Consider the following 16,452-nt stretch of genomic DNA (forward strand, 5'->3'; position numbering starts at 1 on the left):
CCATGTAGCTTGCAAACAGGCCCTTTGCCCAAACAGCTTGTACTGACCATTTACATTAATTCTATATTTACAACATTTTCCTTTTCACTTTCTCCTCCATCTGTTCCCCTGCCGCTTGCCCCCACTCACCAACAAGCAAGCCTTTGGCATGAGGATAAAACCAGAGCACCCAGGGGAAATTAGTACGGGTTAATTAGTATGGGTGTCAAGGGTTATAAGGTCATAAGGAATAGGAATAGAAACAGGCCATTTGGCCCATCAAGTCTACTCCACCATTCAATCATGGATGATCTATCTCTCCCTCCTAACCCCATTCTCCCCATAACCTCTGACACCTCTTATGGGGAGAAGGCAGGAGAATGGGGTTAGGTGGGAGAGATAGATAAGCCATGATTGAATGGCAGAGTAGACTTGATGGGCCAAATGGTCTAATTCTGCTCCTATAACTTATGACCTTAGATCCATACAATCACAGGGAGAACTTGAAAGCTCCACACAGACAATACCCATGGTCAGGATCAAGGTCTGGGTCTTTAAAGCAGAGGTAACAGCATTATTGCTGCACAAGCAAACAGTCTTTGTTACAGCATAAGTTTAAATCGAAGACAACATCAAGCTATGGTTTGGTTCAGCCTGAGGCAGTGCAAAGGAGGATAGAGGTGGGAACAAAAATGAAAGCACAGTATTATCATATACCAGATCATGCAAGGCTTGATGTCACAGATGGTCCATCAAAGTTTAGGAGTCAAGAGAGATGGCGCCAGCTTGATGGAATCACTACTGTACACGAGAACAGGCGACACACCAATAACCTGCACTCCACCAGCACCCTGACGATAATGTTCTTACATAGGAGCAACAGGCAAGAACTGACAACAATCAAGATGATATTAGAATAGGTGAACATCGCTTTGAAAGATGTAAACGTTCAGGACCCAGGTAGCTGAAGGTACCAAAGAAAGCTGAGGTGTGTAAAGGCGACCAGAGCTGAACTGAGAGACGACAAAGTGCAGGATCATTGCCACATTTGAACAAGAGAATTTATAACCTAAAAACACTACCAGGCCGGCCTGTTCTCCTTGTTGTCAAGCGAGGACAGGGGGGAGCGTTTGGTGGGTGAGATCTGGCGTCAGTTTTGGAACTTGCAGATAGATCCATGATCTAAAGCAGGAGTGCAGCTGACAGGAGCTGGCTACCGGGTACCAAGTTGAGAATTGGCTCCTTCCTACAAGGCGTGAGAGGACCAGTTTATCAAGTTCATCACAACTTTTCTTACCTGATAACTGGTCGGAGGACATGTGGTAGGCTTTCTAACAACACCACGGCTGGGGAATTGGGTGGAGAGAGGGAGGGAGGGGCTGCGTTGGTGTTGGGGACAAGTGGACAGGGGTGAGAGAGTATGTGAGAGTGTGAGAGAGAGTGTGAGAGAGAGTGTGTGAGAGAGAGTGTGTGAGAGTGTGTGAGAGAGTGTGTGTGTGAGAGAGTGTGTGAGTGTGTGTGAGTGTGTGTGTGAGAGTGTGAGAGAGTGTGTGAGTGAGACAGTGTGTGTGTGAGTGTGAATGTGTGTGAGAGTGAGTGTGTGTGTGAGAGTGAGTGTGTGAGAGAGTGTGTGTGTGAGAGAGAGTGTGAGAGAGTGTGTGTGTGAGAGAGAGTGAGTGTGAGAGAGAGTGAGTGTGTGAGAGTGTGTGTGTGAGAGTGTGAGAGAGTGTGTGAGAGTGTGTGTGTGAGAGAGTGTGAGAGAGTGTGTGTGTGAGAGTGTGTGACTGTGTGCGAGAGAGAGTGTGTGTGAGAGTGTGTGAGAGTGTGTGAGAGTGTGTGTGTGTGTGTGTGAGAGAGTGAGTGAGAGAGAGAGAGAGTGTGTGAGAGAGTGTGTGTGTGAGAGAGTGTGAGAGAGTGTGTGAGTGAGTGAGTGTGTGAGAGTGAGTGTGTGAGAGAGTGTGTGTGAGAGAGAGAGTGAGAGTGTGTGAGAGTGTGTGTGTGAGAGTGTGTGAGAGAGTGTGTGTGAGAGAGTGTGAGAGTGTGTGAGTGTGTGTGTGTGAGAGTGAGTGAGAGAGAGTGTGAGTGTGTGAGAGAGAGAGTGTGAGAGAGTGTGAGAGAGTGTGAGAGTGTGTGAATGAGTGTGTGTGTGTGAGAGTGTGAGTGAGTGTGAGTGAGTGTGTGTGAGTGAGTGTGTGTGAGTGAGTGTGTGTGAGTGAGTGTGTGTGAGTGAGTGTGTGAGAGTGTGTGAGAGAGTGTGTGAGTGAGTGTGTGAGAGAGTGAGTGTGTGTGTGTGTGTGAGTGTGTGTGAGAGTGTGAGTGTGTGTGAGTGAGTGTGTGTGAGTGTGTGTGAGTGAGTGTGTGTGAGAGTGTGAGTGAGTGAGTGTGTGTGTGTGTGAGTGAGTGTGTGTGAGTGTGTGTGTGAGTGAGTGTGTGTGAGTGTGTGTGAGTGAGTGTGTGTGAGTGAGTGTGTGTGAGTGTGTGAGAGTGTGTGAGTGAGTGTGAGTGTGTGTGTGAGTGTGAGTGTGTGTGAGTGAGTGTGTGAGAGTGTGTGAGTGTGTGTGAGTGTGAGTGTGTGTGAGAGTGTGTGAGTGTGTGTGAGTGTGTGTGTGTGTGTGTGTGAGTGTGAGTGAGTGAGTGTGTGAGGCAGTGAGGCGTGAGCTCACCCAGGAGAAGGAGCCGGTGGGTCTGCTTGTACTCGCGTTTCTCCGCCTTCAGGCTCTTGTCGATGCTCCGGCTCCGCTTCTTGTCGGCTTTCAGCCGGGCTTTCTCGTCGGCCCGCAGCCGCTCCTTCAGCTGCCCGTCAGCCGGCTCGTGTTGCCCGGCTTCCCCGTCCCCTCCGCCGGCGCTGGCGGTGCGGGGCCCCTGGTACGCGATGCTGGAGGCGGCGTGGGGACCCAGGAGCCGGGAGCGCAGACTGTAGCAAGTCCCCATGCTGGAAGAATGTAGCAAACTCGCCCTCCCTCCCCCGGCCGCTCCCACCCGTGCCAATCAAACACAGCACGGCCACAGCCGCAGGGAATCACCATCATCCAGCGGCCCGGCACAGCACAGCACGGCACAGCCCGGCGGGGGTGGAGCCCAGGGAGGGGAGAGAGGCAGGGCACCGCCTAGTCTAGTCCAGGACAGCCCAGGGAGCAGAGAGACCAGGGAGGGGAGGGACCAGTCCAGCCCTGCCCTTCCCCGCCCAGCTTAGCCCTGCCCTGCTCAGCCCAGCCCCGTCCAGCCTTCCCAGCCCTGCCCTTTCCAGTCCAGTTTAACCCTGCCCTTCCCAACTCAGCCCCGTCCAACCTGCCCAGCCTTGCCCAGTTTAGCCCAGCCCAGCCCTGCCCAGTTTAGCCCAGCCCAGCCCTGCCCAGTTTAGCCCAGCCCTGCCCAGTTTATCCCTGCCCTGCTCAGCCCAACTTGAGCCCCGTCCAAGGCTTCCCAGCCCAGCCTAACTCAGCCCAGCCCAGCCCTGCCCTGCTCAGCCCACCTGCTCAGTTCAGTCCTGCCCTGCTCAGCCCAGCTTTAGCCCCGTCCAGCCTTCCCAGCCCAGCTCTGTCAACCCAAGGGAGAGGAGGGTGGGAGCCGGTCCCGCACAACCTGAGCCGCCTTTCCTCGACACCCCTCATCATCTCCCTCCGAGATGCAAGGAGACGTGTCCTGTACGGGCTCCTCCTCCACACCCTGCACTTCCTCGCCCTGGTCCACCGTCCGGACACTAAGTGGCGGTTGGTGCTGCCTTTCGGGGATCCATTGGGGATCCCTCTACGCAGAGATTCTCTCCCTCTGCATCGGGAACCTGGGGTGGAGGGAACTGCACCGAGGAGTCCCCTGCAACTGTCTCTCTGGTGGTTCACAGACTCGCCAGCCGCCTGCCACTTTTGCGGGCTGGAAAAGTCTGTGTCACTCACTCATGGAGTGAGTGAGTCTTTGTATCACGTGTACATGGAGTGTGTGAGGTTGCAGCCCCTGTTCCCATACCTAACGGGGCTGCTCCTTGTCTACTGGCTGAATTTCTCTCCCACCATCCTCATCTTTGGACACCCTGTGCGTAGGGGAGAGGGCAGGGCCGAAGATGTCCTGGTTGGGTTGCTCCTAGACCTGGCCAAGCTGGCCATCCGCGAGTCACGGGGCCAGGCGGAAGAGGGCTCTGCCCGAGTCGGCTGCCTGCCCCTTTTCCGGGGTTACGTCTGCACCCGGGTGGTTTTGGAAAGGAACTACGCGCTGTCCATGGGCACCCTGGGGGATTTCCGGGACTGTTGGGCACCGTGTGGGATGGAGGTTATCCTCAATAAGGATGGGGAAATAGTTATATTATACTAGATAAGGGTGGACCCATTGAGCCCAACCCTCTCCTGCAATGGTCTAGCACCTCCACTCCCCCCCTGTATTAGATCAACGAGCCCCAACTGCGAGGGGCGGACCCGATAGGTTCCCATTGTGACGCCGAACACCGAGGTATTACTGCGCAGGCGCGGCTAACGGGCAGGGCAAGTGGAAAAAGGATTTATTAAAGTTTAAAAAGTGATTTTTAACGTTTAAAAAGTGAATAACTTTTCAAATATAACAACCATTTGAACCGCAGACCAACGGGTGGGCCTAAAATGGTTGCACTATCGTGTACAGTTTTGGCTGGCTGTATTTTGGGTATAAATATTTACGTACAAACAAATATTTGAATATACAAGATGAGAGTGTTAGTAATATATAGACAGATAATATATAGAATATTTGCATATTTTGGATTATGGTGGTGGGTTTGTTTGTATTTTGTGTGTATTTTTTGTAAATAGTTAATTAAAATAATTTTATGGCAAAAAAAAGGGAGAGGAGGGTACAGCCCAGTACAGGGGAGGAGGGAGGGGGGGATGGCCCAAGGAGGGTGAAGCAGAGGGAGGGGATAGGAGAGGGGAAGGCACTGCCCAGTCCAGCGAGGGGAGGGCACCACCCAGCCCAGTGCAGAGAAGCACAGCCCAGTAGAGGGAGAAGAGGGCAGCAAGGGATGGGAGAGACCAGGGGAGGACACAGCCCAGTAGGGTTGCTGACTGTCCCGTATTAGCCAGGACATCCCGTATTTTGGGCTAAATTGGTTTGTCCCATACGGGACCGCCCTGTCCCCTATTAGGCCCGGGGGGAGGGCACTGTAGGCCCGGGGGGAGGGCACTGTAGGCCCGGACCCTGTTGGCCCAGTGTAGACCCGGAGGTTGCGTAGCAACCTGCCTCCTGGCCCGGGCGACCGCCATTGGTGGAACGGAAGTGCATGGCCGCTGGGTGAGGTCAGGCGAGGCGGTGACGTCACCTTTTGTCCCTTATTTGGGAGTGAGAAAGTTGGCAACCCTACCGCCCAGGGACGGGAGGGCATGGCTAGGGTAGGGAGAGCCCAGAGTCCAGGGCAAAGCCCAGGGTACCTGAGAGGTCGGGGACAGCGAGCTCAGAACCCGGGACCAGGGATAGCACCGCCCAGGGAGGGGAGGGGAGTGTAGAGACCAGGGAGGTCAGATCGCGGTGCAGGGCAAAGGAGAGACAACCAGGTGTTTCGCTCATCCATCCTCCCTCTCTGTCCCTCACACTCACTCATTCATCCTGTTGTACTCCTGTTGTACAATGTTTGCACATTGATTCCTCGTCAAATGACTCTCCACTCCTCCTCAGACTCCTACGCATCATTGGAGAGAGGTTTTTTGTCGTGACTCCCCATCCCTTCACCCAAGTCTTCTCCAAGTTGTTTTAGTTTTAGTTTTAGAGATACAGCGCGGAAACAGGCCCTTTCGGCCCACCGGGTCCACGCCGACCAGTGATCCCTACACATTAACACTATCCTATACCCACCAGGCACAATTTTTTTTCCATTTACCAATTAACCTACAAACCTGCACGTCTTTGTAGTGTGGGAGGAAACCGAAGATCTCGGAGAAAACCCACGCAGGTCACGGGGAGAACATACAAACTCCGTACAGACGGCACCCGTAGTCGGAATCGAACCTGAGTCTCCGGTGCTACATTCGCTGTAAGGCAGCAACTCTACCGCTGCACCACCGTGCTGTCCTGCTGCACAGTGCGCAGGAAGCATCTCCAGTTGCAGCAGCAAGAACTCCTGGAGCTGCGACCGAGATCACGGAGAAGCATCCCTGAAACATTGCGCATAGCTCATTCTGAGAGGTCACAACACAGCTTAAACGAGAGCAGGTAAAGAGCTCGTGAGTGATCCCAGACAGATGAGAGGGGCATACAGGTAGTGCTGACTCCTCTTGGTTCACATCATTCTCTACCGTTTTTCTTTTTAGATATTGATGTTGTGGTTCCTCTGAGGATGGCAGTCAGAGCCTGGAATGTGGACTATGAGTGGGTCATCCGCACTGAATAGAAACATAGAAAATAGGTGCAGGAGTAGGCCATTCGGCCCTTTGAGCCTGCACCGCCATTCAATATGATCATGGCTGATCATCCAGCTCGGTAACCTGTACCTGCCTTCTCTCCATACCCCCTGATCCCTTTAGCCACAAGGGCCACATCTAACTCCCTCTTAAATATAGCCAATGAACTGGCCTCAACTACCTTCTGTGGCAGAGAATTCCACAGACTCACCACTCTCTGTGTGAAGATTTTTTTTCTCATCTTGGTCCTAAAAGACTTGCCCCTTATCCTTAAGCTGTGACCCCTGGTTCTGGAATAAAAGCCAAAAGATCTTAACTCATTGGAGATTCAAGTAAGGTAAGTATTTCTGGCATCTCTGGACATGATGCTACAAGGTTGAGTTGCCTTCCTGGCACAAGGATCAAAGATGTCACTGAACAGGAACAGATCATCCAGAAAGGGCAGAGTGAATAATCAGGGGCCCAGATCCACATTAGAAAATAAATGAGGTCCTGCAGTCAGAGTTTAGAGAAAAGAGAGTCAAAGTAACATTTCAAAGGGAGTAATCTCAGGATGACTCACTGATCCATGTTGCTGATAATTGTAGAAATTGGAGTAACAGCAGATAAATGCACAGCTGATGCACGACAATGGGAGTTAGATCTTTGAGACATTACAACCAAGTGTGGGAAGGTGAGACCTGCACAATTGGACAGGTTGAACATCAGCAGTTCAAGGACCAATATCCTTGCAGGGACTTTGCTTGTGCTGCTGGGGAAGATTTAACTTTGTTTGACAGGAGGATATAAGCCTCAAAGGGAGTTCAGGAAGGAACGAAACAAAGCAGAAAGAATAATATAGAAAATAATATGTAGACAGTAAAAACCATGTTGGCAGCAAAGAGGATTCAGGTCCAGAAAAAAAAGTTTCAATGAAAAAACTCCAATGACAAAATTGAAGGCAACATTCATAACATGGCACGAGGGTTCACGAGATTGATCCCTGGGATGGCGGGACTGTCATATGAGGAAAGATTGAAAAGACTAGGCTTGTAGTCACTGGAGTTTAGAAGGATGAGAGGGGATCTTATAGAGACATATAAAATTATAAAAGGACTGCACAAGCTAGATGCAGGAAAAATGTTCCCAATGTTGGGCGAGTCCAGAACCAGGGGCCACAGTCTTAGAATAAAGGGGAGGCCATTTAAAACCGAGGTGAGAAGGAACTTTTTCACCTAGAGAGTTGTGAACTTGTGGAATTCTCTGCCACAGAGGGCAGTGGATGCCAAATCACTGGATGAATTTAAGAGAGAATTAGATAGAGCTCTAGGGGCTAGCAGAATCAAGGGATGTGGGGAGAAGTTGGGCACAGGTTACTGATTATGGATGATCAGCCATGATCACAATGAATGGCGGTGCTGACTCGAAGGGCCGAATGGCCTCTTCCTGCACCTATTTTCTATGTTTCTATGTAACAAGGTGAATAAAATAAAGGCACAGGAAGAAGTGAACAGGAATGATGAATTACCATTACGGAAACATGGATGCAGTCATGAGGCTGGAAAAAACATATTGCAGTATATTTGCTAAGAACAGTCAACAAGGAAATGAGGACAATGTAGGACCATTAATAATGGAGGAGATCAGTGGAGTGCTGAGAAATGATGTTGGCCTGAAAGATTGTGATGTAGAGAATTAGAATCAATCTGGGGTTGAGCTGAGATATTCCAACGGGCAAATTGATAGTTTGGTTCATTCCAGAGAGAACAAACTTCTCGTCGAACACACAATGTCCCTTGCACTTGGAATCGTTTTGTTTTATCTCTTGTACACTCTTTCTAAAGCCTTTGTATTTTTCCTAACGGGTTGCATCTAGAATTGGACAGCAAACTCCAATGTGGACGAATCTCCTGGTCAGTGCATCAGCAGACAAGCTCCACTAACATTTTCAGAGCACCAGAGCACCTGGACCAGTGTCTGCTGAGGGGCCTTAGACCCAACAGAACCTCAGGAAGTGACAGTATCGCTGCAACTCCAATTCTGAACGGGAACTATTCCAAAAAGGGAGGGTCATGGATAGCAGGTAGTTCTTGGGGGGGGGGGGGGGGTTTAGGTTGGGGTCTGCCTGAGGGAATATTGGGGACAGATATCGGAGGAAGAAATGTTGTGCCTTGACCTCTAAGGTGAAGAGTATATTGATGCATTTTAAAAGTAGGTAAACCAAGTTCAAAGTTATTTTCTTAACATACTTTTTCTCACAGGTGGTTGACAAGTGCCCCAAGGCCTTGTTCATAACAGCCAGAGACTTCAACCAGGCCAACCTCAAGTATGCAATCAAAATACTATCAGCTCTTCTCCTGGCCCACCAGAAGCCCAAATACCCTCGATTGCTGCTACACAACCATCAAAGACACACATCGACCCCGATCGCTCCATCTTCCGAATGCATTTTGGAAAATCTGACCACCTGGCTGTACCTCTACTCCCTGTTTACAAGCATAAATTGAAAGAGGATCTGGTACGTATGATACAATGGTGATCTGAGGAAACAGATGAAATTCTTTGTGACTACTTTGAGTCAGTGGACTGGTCCATATGTGCGACAACCGTAATTAGTGTGTCACTGCCTCACAGAATTCATCAATAAGTGTTCATCAGAAGACAATATGAGTAAAGACACAAAGTGCTGGAGTAACTCAGTGGGCCAGGCAGCATCCCCGGAGAACATGGATAGATTCCGTTTCAGGTCGGGACTTTTCTTCAGGCTGATTGTAGTGGGGTAAAGAAAGCAGAAAGAGAGGATGGGCAGGACAAAGCATGTCAGGTAATAGGTTGATACAGGTGAGAGGGGTTTTCTGATGGGCAGATGGTTGGACAAAAGCCAAAGATGAAAAACAGAAGGTGTGATTTCTGCGAAATCAAGAGAATGCGAGTGTTCCCCAACTGGAAACCAAGGATGAACAGCGCGGTCCATTCCTGGGTGAAGTCCAAGTCTTCAACTTTCAAGTCAAGTGATCCCAAACGGTAAAATAAATCTATGCACAACCTTCCCCAAACTGTCAAGAATACCAAGAGAGAATTTCAGACCAAGCTAGAGTCCCGGGATAACCAGACATCGATTGTGGAAAGGCTTGCATACTGTAATGGACTTCAAACTGAAGTATCGCTGGCAACAACGGATCCCTCTCTGTTGAGCTCAATGAATTCTACGCTGGCTTGGAACAAACATCAGTGGAACACGTCACCCGCCCTGACAAACAAGGGTGCACATGCCTTCATGGTCACGTCGCAGATATCAGATCGGCCTTCCGGAGACTGAACCTGAGAAAATTACGGGTGTCGAAGAACACCACTATCACCCATCCCAAAGACAAGTAAGGTAGCATGCCTTAATAACACGTGGCTCTGACATCCACCATCATGAAATGCTTTGAGAGGCTGGCTGTGGTGCACATTAACTCCAGCCTCCCAAACAGCCTTGGTCCACTTTAGTTTGTCTAACATCGCAGTAGATGCCTGGCAGACGCTTTCTCCCTGGCCCCATTCTCACCACTAGAACATCAGGCTAATAATGACACCTATGTCAAACTCCTACTTATTGATCATTATTCAGCCATCAACACCATGATTCCAACAAAACCTACCTCCAAACTCCAAGACAGCACACCCCTCTAACACTGGATCATCGGCTTTCTGACCCATGTATCACAATCAGTGCGGAGAGGTGACAAATCATCTTCCACGCTAATTGTCTACACTCATGCCCAGCAGGGAGGTGTACTCCCTGTACATTCATGACTGTGCAGCCAAATTTTGCTCTTGCTCCATTTACAAGTTTGCATGGGACATTTCTGTTTGAGATTATTGAATAGCTGCTGTTAATACAAAACAAGAACCTGCTCTTCACAGTATCAGTTCTAACATTCATTGAAAGCAGTATTCAGTTTAAAATTTAAAAAGAGCAGCTTTGCAAACAGTCTGTAATCGAATGCAGCAGGGAATGAGGTATGTTAATTGGCCGATATGAGGTATGTAAATTGGCCGATGTGTTATTCCACAGTATTGTGATAGAGAGGAAGGAAGCTTCCAAACCAGACTTATTTTGTCATTTGGTATATCAAGCATGCCCATAGTCATATTTGTCTATCTATGAATAATTGGGGTCTTTTTGTACTCAAGAAGTCAGCCTTCACAGCACTAATTTTCGGTGAAGATAGACACAAAATGCTGGAGTAACTCAGCGGGTCAGGCAGCATCTCTGGAGAAACATGATTATTGGCTTTGGATTCTACAATATCAATTCAAAATGCTTCTCTATTTCTTGAACAATTTTTAAAGATTAATTTTGGGTACTGTATGCAGTCTCATTTTCATTTCTAAACATTTGCAGGTTGTTTTGTGGTAGATGTGCTCCCGAGACACCTTGTATTATATAAAGTCGTATAAAAACAATTTTGTCTATGGGGCACAAGGGGTTAAAGGCGAGTTGATTTTGGAGGATTTAAAAAATTCACTTTTCCCCAATTCCAAAGAGCATACCATTGCATCCAAACCACTTCCCGTCTGGTTTCTTAATAACCTGGAGTAAGGTGTGGCCACCTCACTGAGATTCTCAGCATGTTCACCCTCTTTAGGAGACTGCTCCAGAAAATAACTGGCAAAGTTCTTCAATACAATGTTATCACAATCAAAATAGTATGACCTGAACAGGTTAATGTCGGAAGCATCTAAGAATAGCTACAAGTTTATTTTCTACCTTAAATCAAGGCACATTGCACTCATTTATTTTATATAATGAATAAATGTATTGTGGACATGGTCGAGTTATGGTGAATAGGGTTGAGGCATATCAACATTGGGTGAAAGACTGGCTACTGGGGCTGAAGATCTGTCACCAATGGACGAGACACCAGATGTAGATGGCTGCTTTTTCATTGCAATTTTGAGGCTTGAAGATGGAGACTTTTTTTGCTGCTTTGACAACCTTTTTTCTAATATAGTAACTCATAATAGAATACAGCATCAATTCAAAATGCTTCTCCATTTCTCTAACAAATTTTAAACCTTGGTTTCTAATACTGTATGCAGTATAATTCTCATTTCTAAACATTTACAGGTTGTTCTGCAGTAGTTGCACTCCGAGGAAACCTTGTGTTATAGAAAATTGTGGAAATAGAATGAAAGAGAGCAGGTTTTACAGAATGAATGACTTGCCGAGCCTGCTGTGCTCAGCATTATAATCATTGTCCTCAAACAATTACAGTTGCTTATCAATTTCTAACAATGCAGAAGATATAATAGTAGTACACTTTCAAAGTGTTTGATTACCTCTAATGGCCTTTTTTCGGTATTGGTTTATTATTGCCTTATGTGCTGAGATACAGAGAAAAGCTTTGTGCTATGCAATCAAATCATACCATACATGAGTACAAACAAGCAAGGTTGTGCAAGGAGAAAAATAAACATGCAGAATACAGTGTTCCAGCTACAGAGAAAGTGCAGATGAAAAAGTTCAAGGAATGCAACATCATAGATTGAGAGATTGGGAATACGTCCTTAGTTTCAGGTGAGACAGAGGTTCACCTGCACATCCTCCAACCTCATCTATTGTATCCGCTGCTCTAGATGTCAACTTCTTTACATCGGCGAAACCAGACACAGGCTCAGCGATCGTTTTGCTCAACACCTTCGCTCAGTCTGCCTTAACCAACTTAATCTCCCGATGGCTGAGCACTTCAACACCCGCTCCCACTCCCAGTCTGACCTTTCTGTCATGGGCCTCCTCCAGTGCCATAGTGAGGCCCACCGGAAATTGGAGGAACAGCACCTCATATTTCGCTTGGGCAGCTTGCAGCCCAGCGGTATGAACATTGACTTCTCCAACTTTAGATAGTTCCTCTGTCCCTCTCTTCCCCTCCCCCTTCCCAGTTCTCCCTCTAACTTCCTGTCTTCACCTATATCCTTCCTTTATCCCGCCCCCCTGACATCAGTCTGAAGAAGGGTCTCAACCCGAAACGTCACCCATTCCTTCTCTCCTGAGATGCTGCCTGACCTGCTGAGTTACTCCAGCATTTTGCGAATAAATACCTTAGTTTATGAGAGGTCTCTTCAAGTGTCTGATAACAAGGGAGAATAAGCTGTTGAATTATGGTGGTAGGTACTTTCAAGCGCTTCTGTCTTCTTGCAATGGGAGAGGGGAAAATGTTTAGGTTTAGGTTTATTATTGTACATCTACCAAGTACAGTAAAATGTTTTGTGTTGCACACCACCCATGCAGATCAGATAATACTATACACAAATACAATCAAGCCAAACTCAAGTACTATATTTAGAGCAAAATGGAAGAGTGCAGAATATAGTTCTCAGCATTGTAGCGCAATAATTCCAGAGACAAAGTCCAATGTCCGTAATGGGGTAGAAGTGAAAGGGACAGTACCCTAGCTTAAGGAAAGAATGTTCAGAAGCCTGATAACAGAGGGGAAGAAGACATTTCCGAGTTTGGTGGGGAGCGCGCTTTCAAGCTTCTGTACCTTACGCCTGATGGGAGCAGGGAGAAGAAAGAATGACCAGGTTGGGACAAGTCTTTGATTATGTTGGATGCTTTTCCAAGGCAATGTGAAGTCTACGTAGAGACAATGGTGGGGAGTCTGGTCTGTATAATTACTATGGTTGGTCCACAATAGGTCATCTATATACTAAAACTCTCGTTTGTTTGTTTGTGACTGAACTTCAGCCAAAACTGTATCAGGTAGCACAACATTTTTAGGCCCGCCTTATTCACCGTCGTCGCTTTAATGGTGACGACTCGTTGTTCTTGTGGTAGATGTACATGGAATCGAATGACAGCTACATTGATGCCTGGTGGAAGAACTGCACATTCTCGATTCAAGATACCCATCGAAGTGACTGATAATACAATGTGCAACATTGAGAAGAACTCCAACATGGTTCATTTGATCAGGAGTGTGAGACTGATTGTTTGGGATGAGTGCCTGATTATTAGGAGGGAGAGCTTTGAAGCGGTGGACAGAACTCTTTGAGATCTATGCAAAAAGAACGATGAGCCTTTTGGCGGATTTCTTACCATTTGTTGTGGCGATTTTCGACAACTCATTCCTGTTGTGAAAAGGGGAAATGATGCTGATGTTGAAAATTATTGCATCAAGAAATCCTATTAACGTTCAAATTGTTATATTTTGTTATTCATATTTTAAACTTTAATAAATCCCTTTTCCACTTGCTGTGCCCGTCAGCCGCCCATGCGCAGTAATACCTCCATGTTCCACGTCACCATGGAAACCCAACGGGCGGGAATGGTGGGCGGATAAGGGGGGATGGAGTGGGTGACTGGGGGGTGGGAGGGGAAGGGGGGAGTGGGTGGGGAAGAAGGGGGTTTGAGGGGATGGAGTGAAGGGAGGGTGTTAGACCAATGCAGAAAAAACCACCATTTTAAAGAAAAATCGCGATTTTCATTGAGATGGGGTTTTTTTAAAAGCCATTTATTTTAAAGAAAAATGCGCCATTTTCCCACATCACAGTGGCAACCCAAGTGGGCCCAACAGGTCCACTTGGTCTAGTCTATATACTAAAACTCTCGTTTGTTTGTTTGTTTGTTTGCTCCTGAACTACAGCCAAAATGGCGCACAATAGCGCAACAATTTTAGGCCCACCTTACCGTCGTCCCTTTGGTGCTAATGGAAGAAGTTTAATTAAAATCGGTGTTATATTTTTTAAGTTATTCACATTTTAAAGTTGAAATCTATCTCCTAGGGAGGGAGGGGAGAGGGAGGGGGAAGGAGGGGAGGGAGGAAGAAGGGGGAAGAGGGGGGTGGGTGGGGGTAGGGAGAGAGGGGAGGGGGAGAGGGAGAGGGGAGGGGAGGGTGCTGCACCAATGCAGGAGAGGTTTGGGCCCAACGGGTCCACTTGGTCTAGTTGGTAATATTAATGCCTCGAAACTTGAAGCTCTCAACCCTTTCTACTTCAGCACCATTGATGCTGATTGGGGCATGTACTCCACCACACTTCCTGAAGTCGATAACTAGCTCTTTCATCTTGCTGACATTCAGGGAGAGGTTGTTATCCTGACACCACGTTACCAAGTTCTTTATCTTCATCCTGTACTCCATCTTTTCATTGTTTGTGATTTGACCCACCACAGTAGTGTCATTTGCAAACTTGTAGATGGAGTTAGAGGCGAATTTGGCCTCACAATCGTGAGTGTATAGGGAGTGAATTAGAGAACTGAAAACACATCCTTTATAGGCAATAGACAATAGGTGCAGGAGTAGGCCATTCGGCCCTTCGAGCCAGCACCTCCATTCAATGTCATCATGGCTGATCATTCTCAATCAGTACCCCGTTCCTGCCTTCTCCCCATACTCCCTGACTCCGCTATCCTTATGAGCTCTATCTAGCTCTCTCTTGAATCCTTTATGGGGTACTGGTGTTGAGAATTATTGTGGTGGAGCATTGTCAACTATCCTCACTTACTATGGTTTATGGGTCTGAAAGTCAAGGATCCAGTGGCAGAGGGAAGTGCTGACTCCTATGTCCAGAGTAAGTGACTGGGGTGTGAGTGGTCTTGATTTTGATTGCTTTCCTGAGACTACGTGAAGTATAGAGAGAGGCAAAGGGGGGGGGGGGGGAGGGGCACTGGGCATCGGCAGGGGTGGGTGGGTGGTTGGTTTGTGTGATGGACTGGACTATATCCACAACACTGTAGGTTCCTGCAGTCTTGGGCAGAGTGGTTGCCAAATCAAACTGTGATGCATTCAAATATGTGCTTCATTAGGACTTGATAAGAATCATTTGAGACATGCTAAATTTCCTTCCTCTTTTGAGAAAGTAGAAGCTGGTGTTCCTTCTTGGCCTTATCTTCAATGTTGCTATCAACATCAGCATTATCATTATCACACTGCTTCCTGTACACATTCTTATCGTCTCCGTCATCCATCATTATAATAAACAAAATATAAAATTGAAAGTAAGATAGTTTAAAGAGCACAAAGTCTAAATAAATGACAGCATAGTTCACAAAGCAGCTCTGTACCCCTACACTGTATGCACAACAGCACAAGTTACGAGTTGGCAATCATGTTATAAGCGTTTTGGCCCACGTATTGCAAATAGTGTTCTGTAATCCATCGATCGCTTCGTATCCAATTTACACTATGGAAACAAGACTTGAAGGTGAACTACCTGTATATAAACTCTATATGATTCCAATTCACGGTCAATTTTTAGCCGTCTGAATAATTCAAAATTTTCAATTCCACAATACACAAGGGTGAAAGGTATTGGGTGTGGTCAGAAACGTGGAGTCAGTTCATAATCCTCTTGCTGAACGGCAGAACAGGCTTCAAGGGTCATGTGGGTTACACCTGCTCATATTTATATGTTCTAAATTCATGATTTTCTTTTTTTAAAGGCCCAATCTTTGGTCTAAGTTGTAATTTTAAAAATTCTATTCTTAAATGCACTATCCAGTTTGGGTCCAAGGCATGAAGGATCATTCACTTGAATGTTAACCCTTGTTTATTTCTCCACTGATCGTTGGCTGACCTGCTGAGTGTTTCGAACACTTTGAGTTGCTCAACTATCACGTAGGCCAGTTAATATGAGCCAACTACCTCATTGCCTTTGTGGAACACTTGGCTTTTCCAAACCTATCATTCCTAGTTTGATTTTTAAGAAACCAGTTTCACACTGAATCAACTTCATTTGCATTAACCTTGTGCCACCCTACTTCCCAGAATATAATTAAGCTTGAGCTTAATAGTGTTCGCTCAGAGGAGCAAATCTTCTACAGTATCTGTTTCAAAGGGCCAGATTTCCCCGAATTCTGTAGTGTTAAACTTGTGATGTGCCATTGTACAATTTTTGTCCTAATGTTTACTCCTTGTGTATCCATTCATACTTGGCAATGTGTCGGAATCTTGTTTTCTTTTTTGGAAAATAAAAGATCAAGTTATCCCAGCTGTCTTTTGCTTTGCACCTCTATGAATTGAATTTTATAAAGAAAATAAACATGGACAATTTAATGGTCTATTGTAAAATAGATTTCTTGTCCATTACAGGAGCTATATAAAACCTACTGGGATTCATTCTGATTTGGGGTGGCAGCAGAGCACCAATATTA

At 46.9% G+C, this 16,452-nt stretch overlaps 1 protein-coding gene across 1 annotated transcript in view; it reads right to left on the minus strand.

The window, feature by feature from the left end:
- gnas (GNAS complex locus) overlaps positions 1-3,055 on the minus strand; it is a 246,870-nt gene extending 243,815 nt beyond the window's left edge. The window contains exon 1 of the mRNA XM_078418648.1: positions 2,643-3,055. Coding sequence (XP_078274774.1) covers positions 2,643-2,910 — 268 coding nt within the window. The 5' untranslated portion in view covers positions 2,911-3,055. The remainder of the gene's footprint in view (positions 1-2,642) is intronic.
- Between the last annotated feature and the right edge of the window lie 13,397 nt (positions 3,056-16,452).

Source organism: Rhinoraja longicauda, chromosome 22, assembly GCF_053455715.1.
Source record: "Rhinoraja longicauda isolate Sanriku21f chromosome 22, sRhiLon1.1, whole genome shotgun sequence".
Classification (NCBI taxonomy): Eukaryota; Metazoa; Chordata; class Chondrichthyes; order Rajiformes; family Arhynchobatidae; genus Rhinoraja; species Rhinoraja longicauda.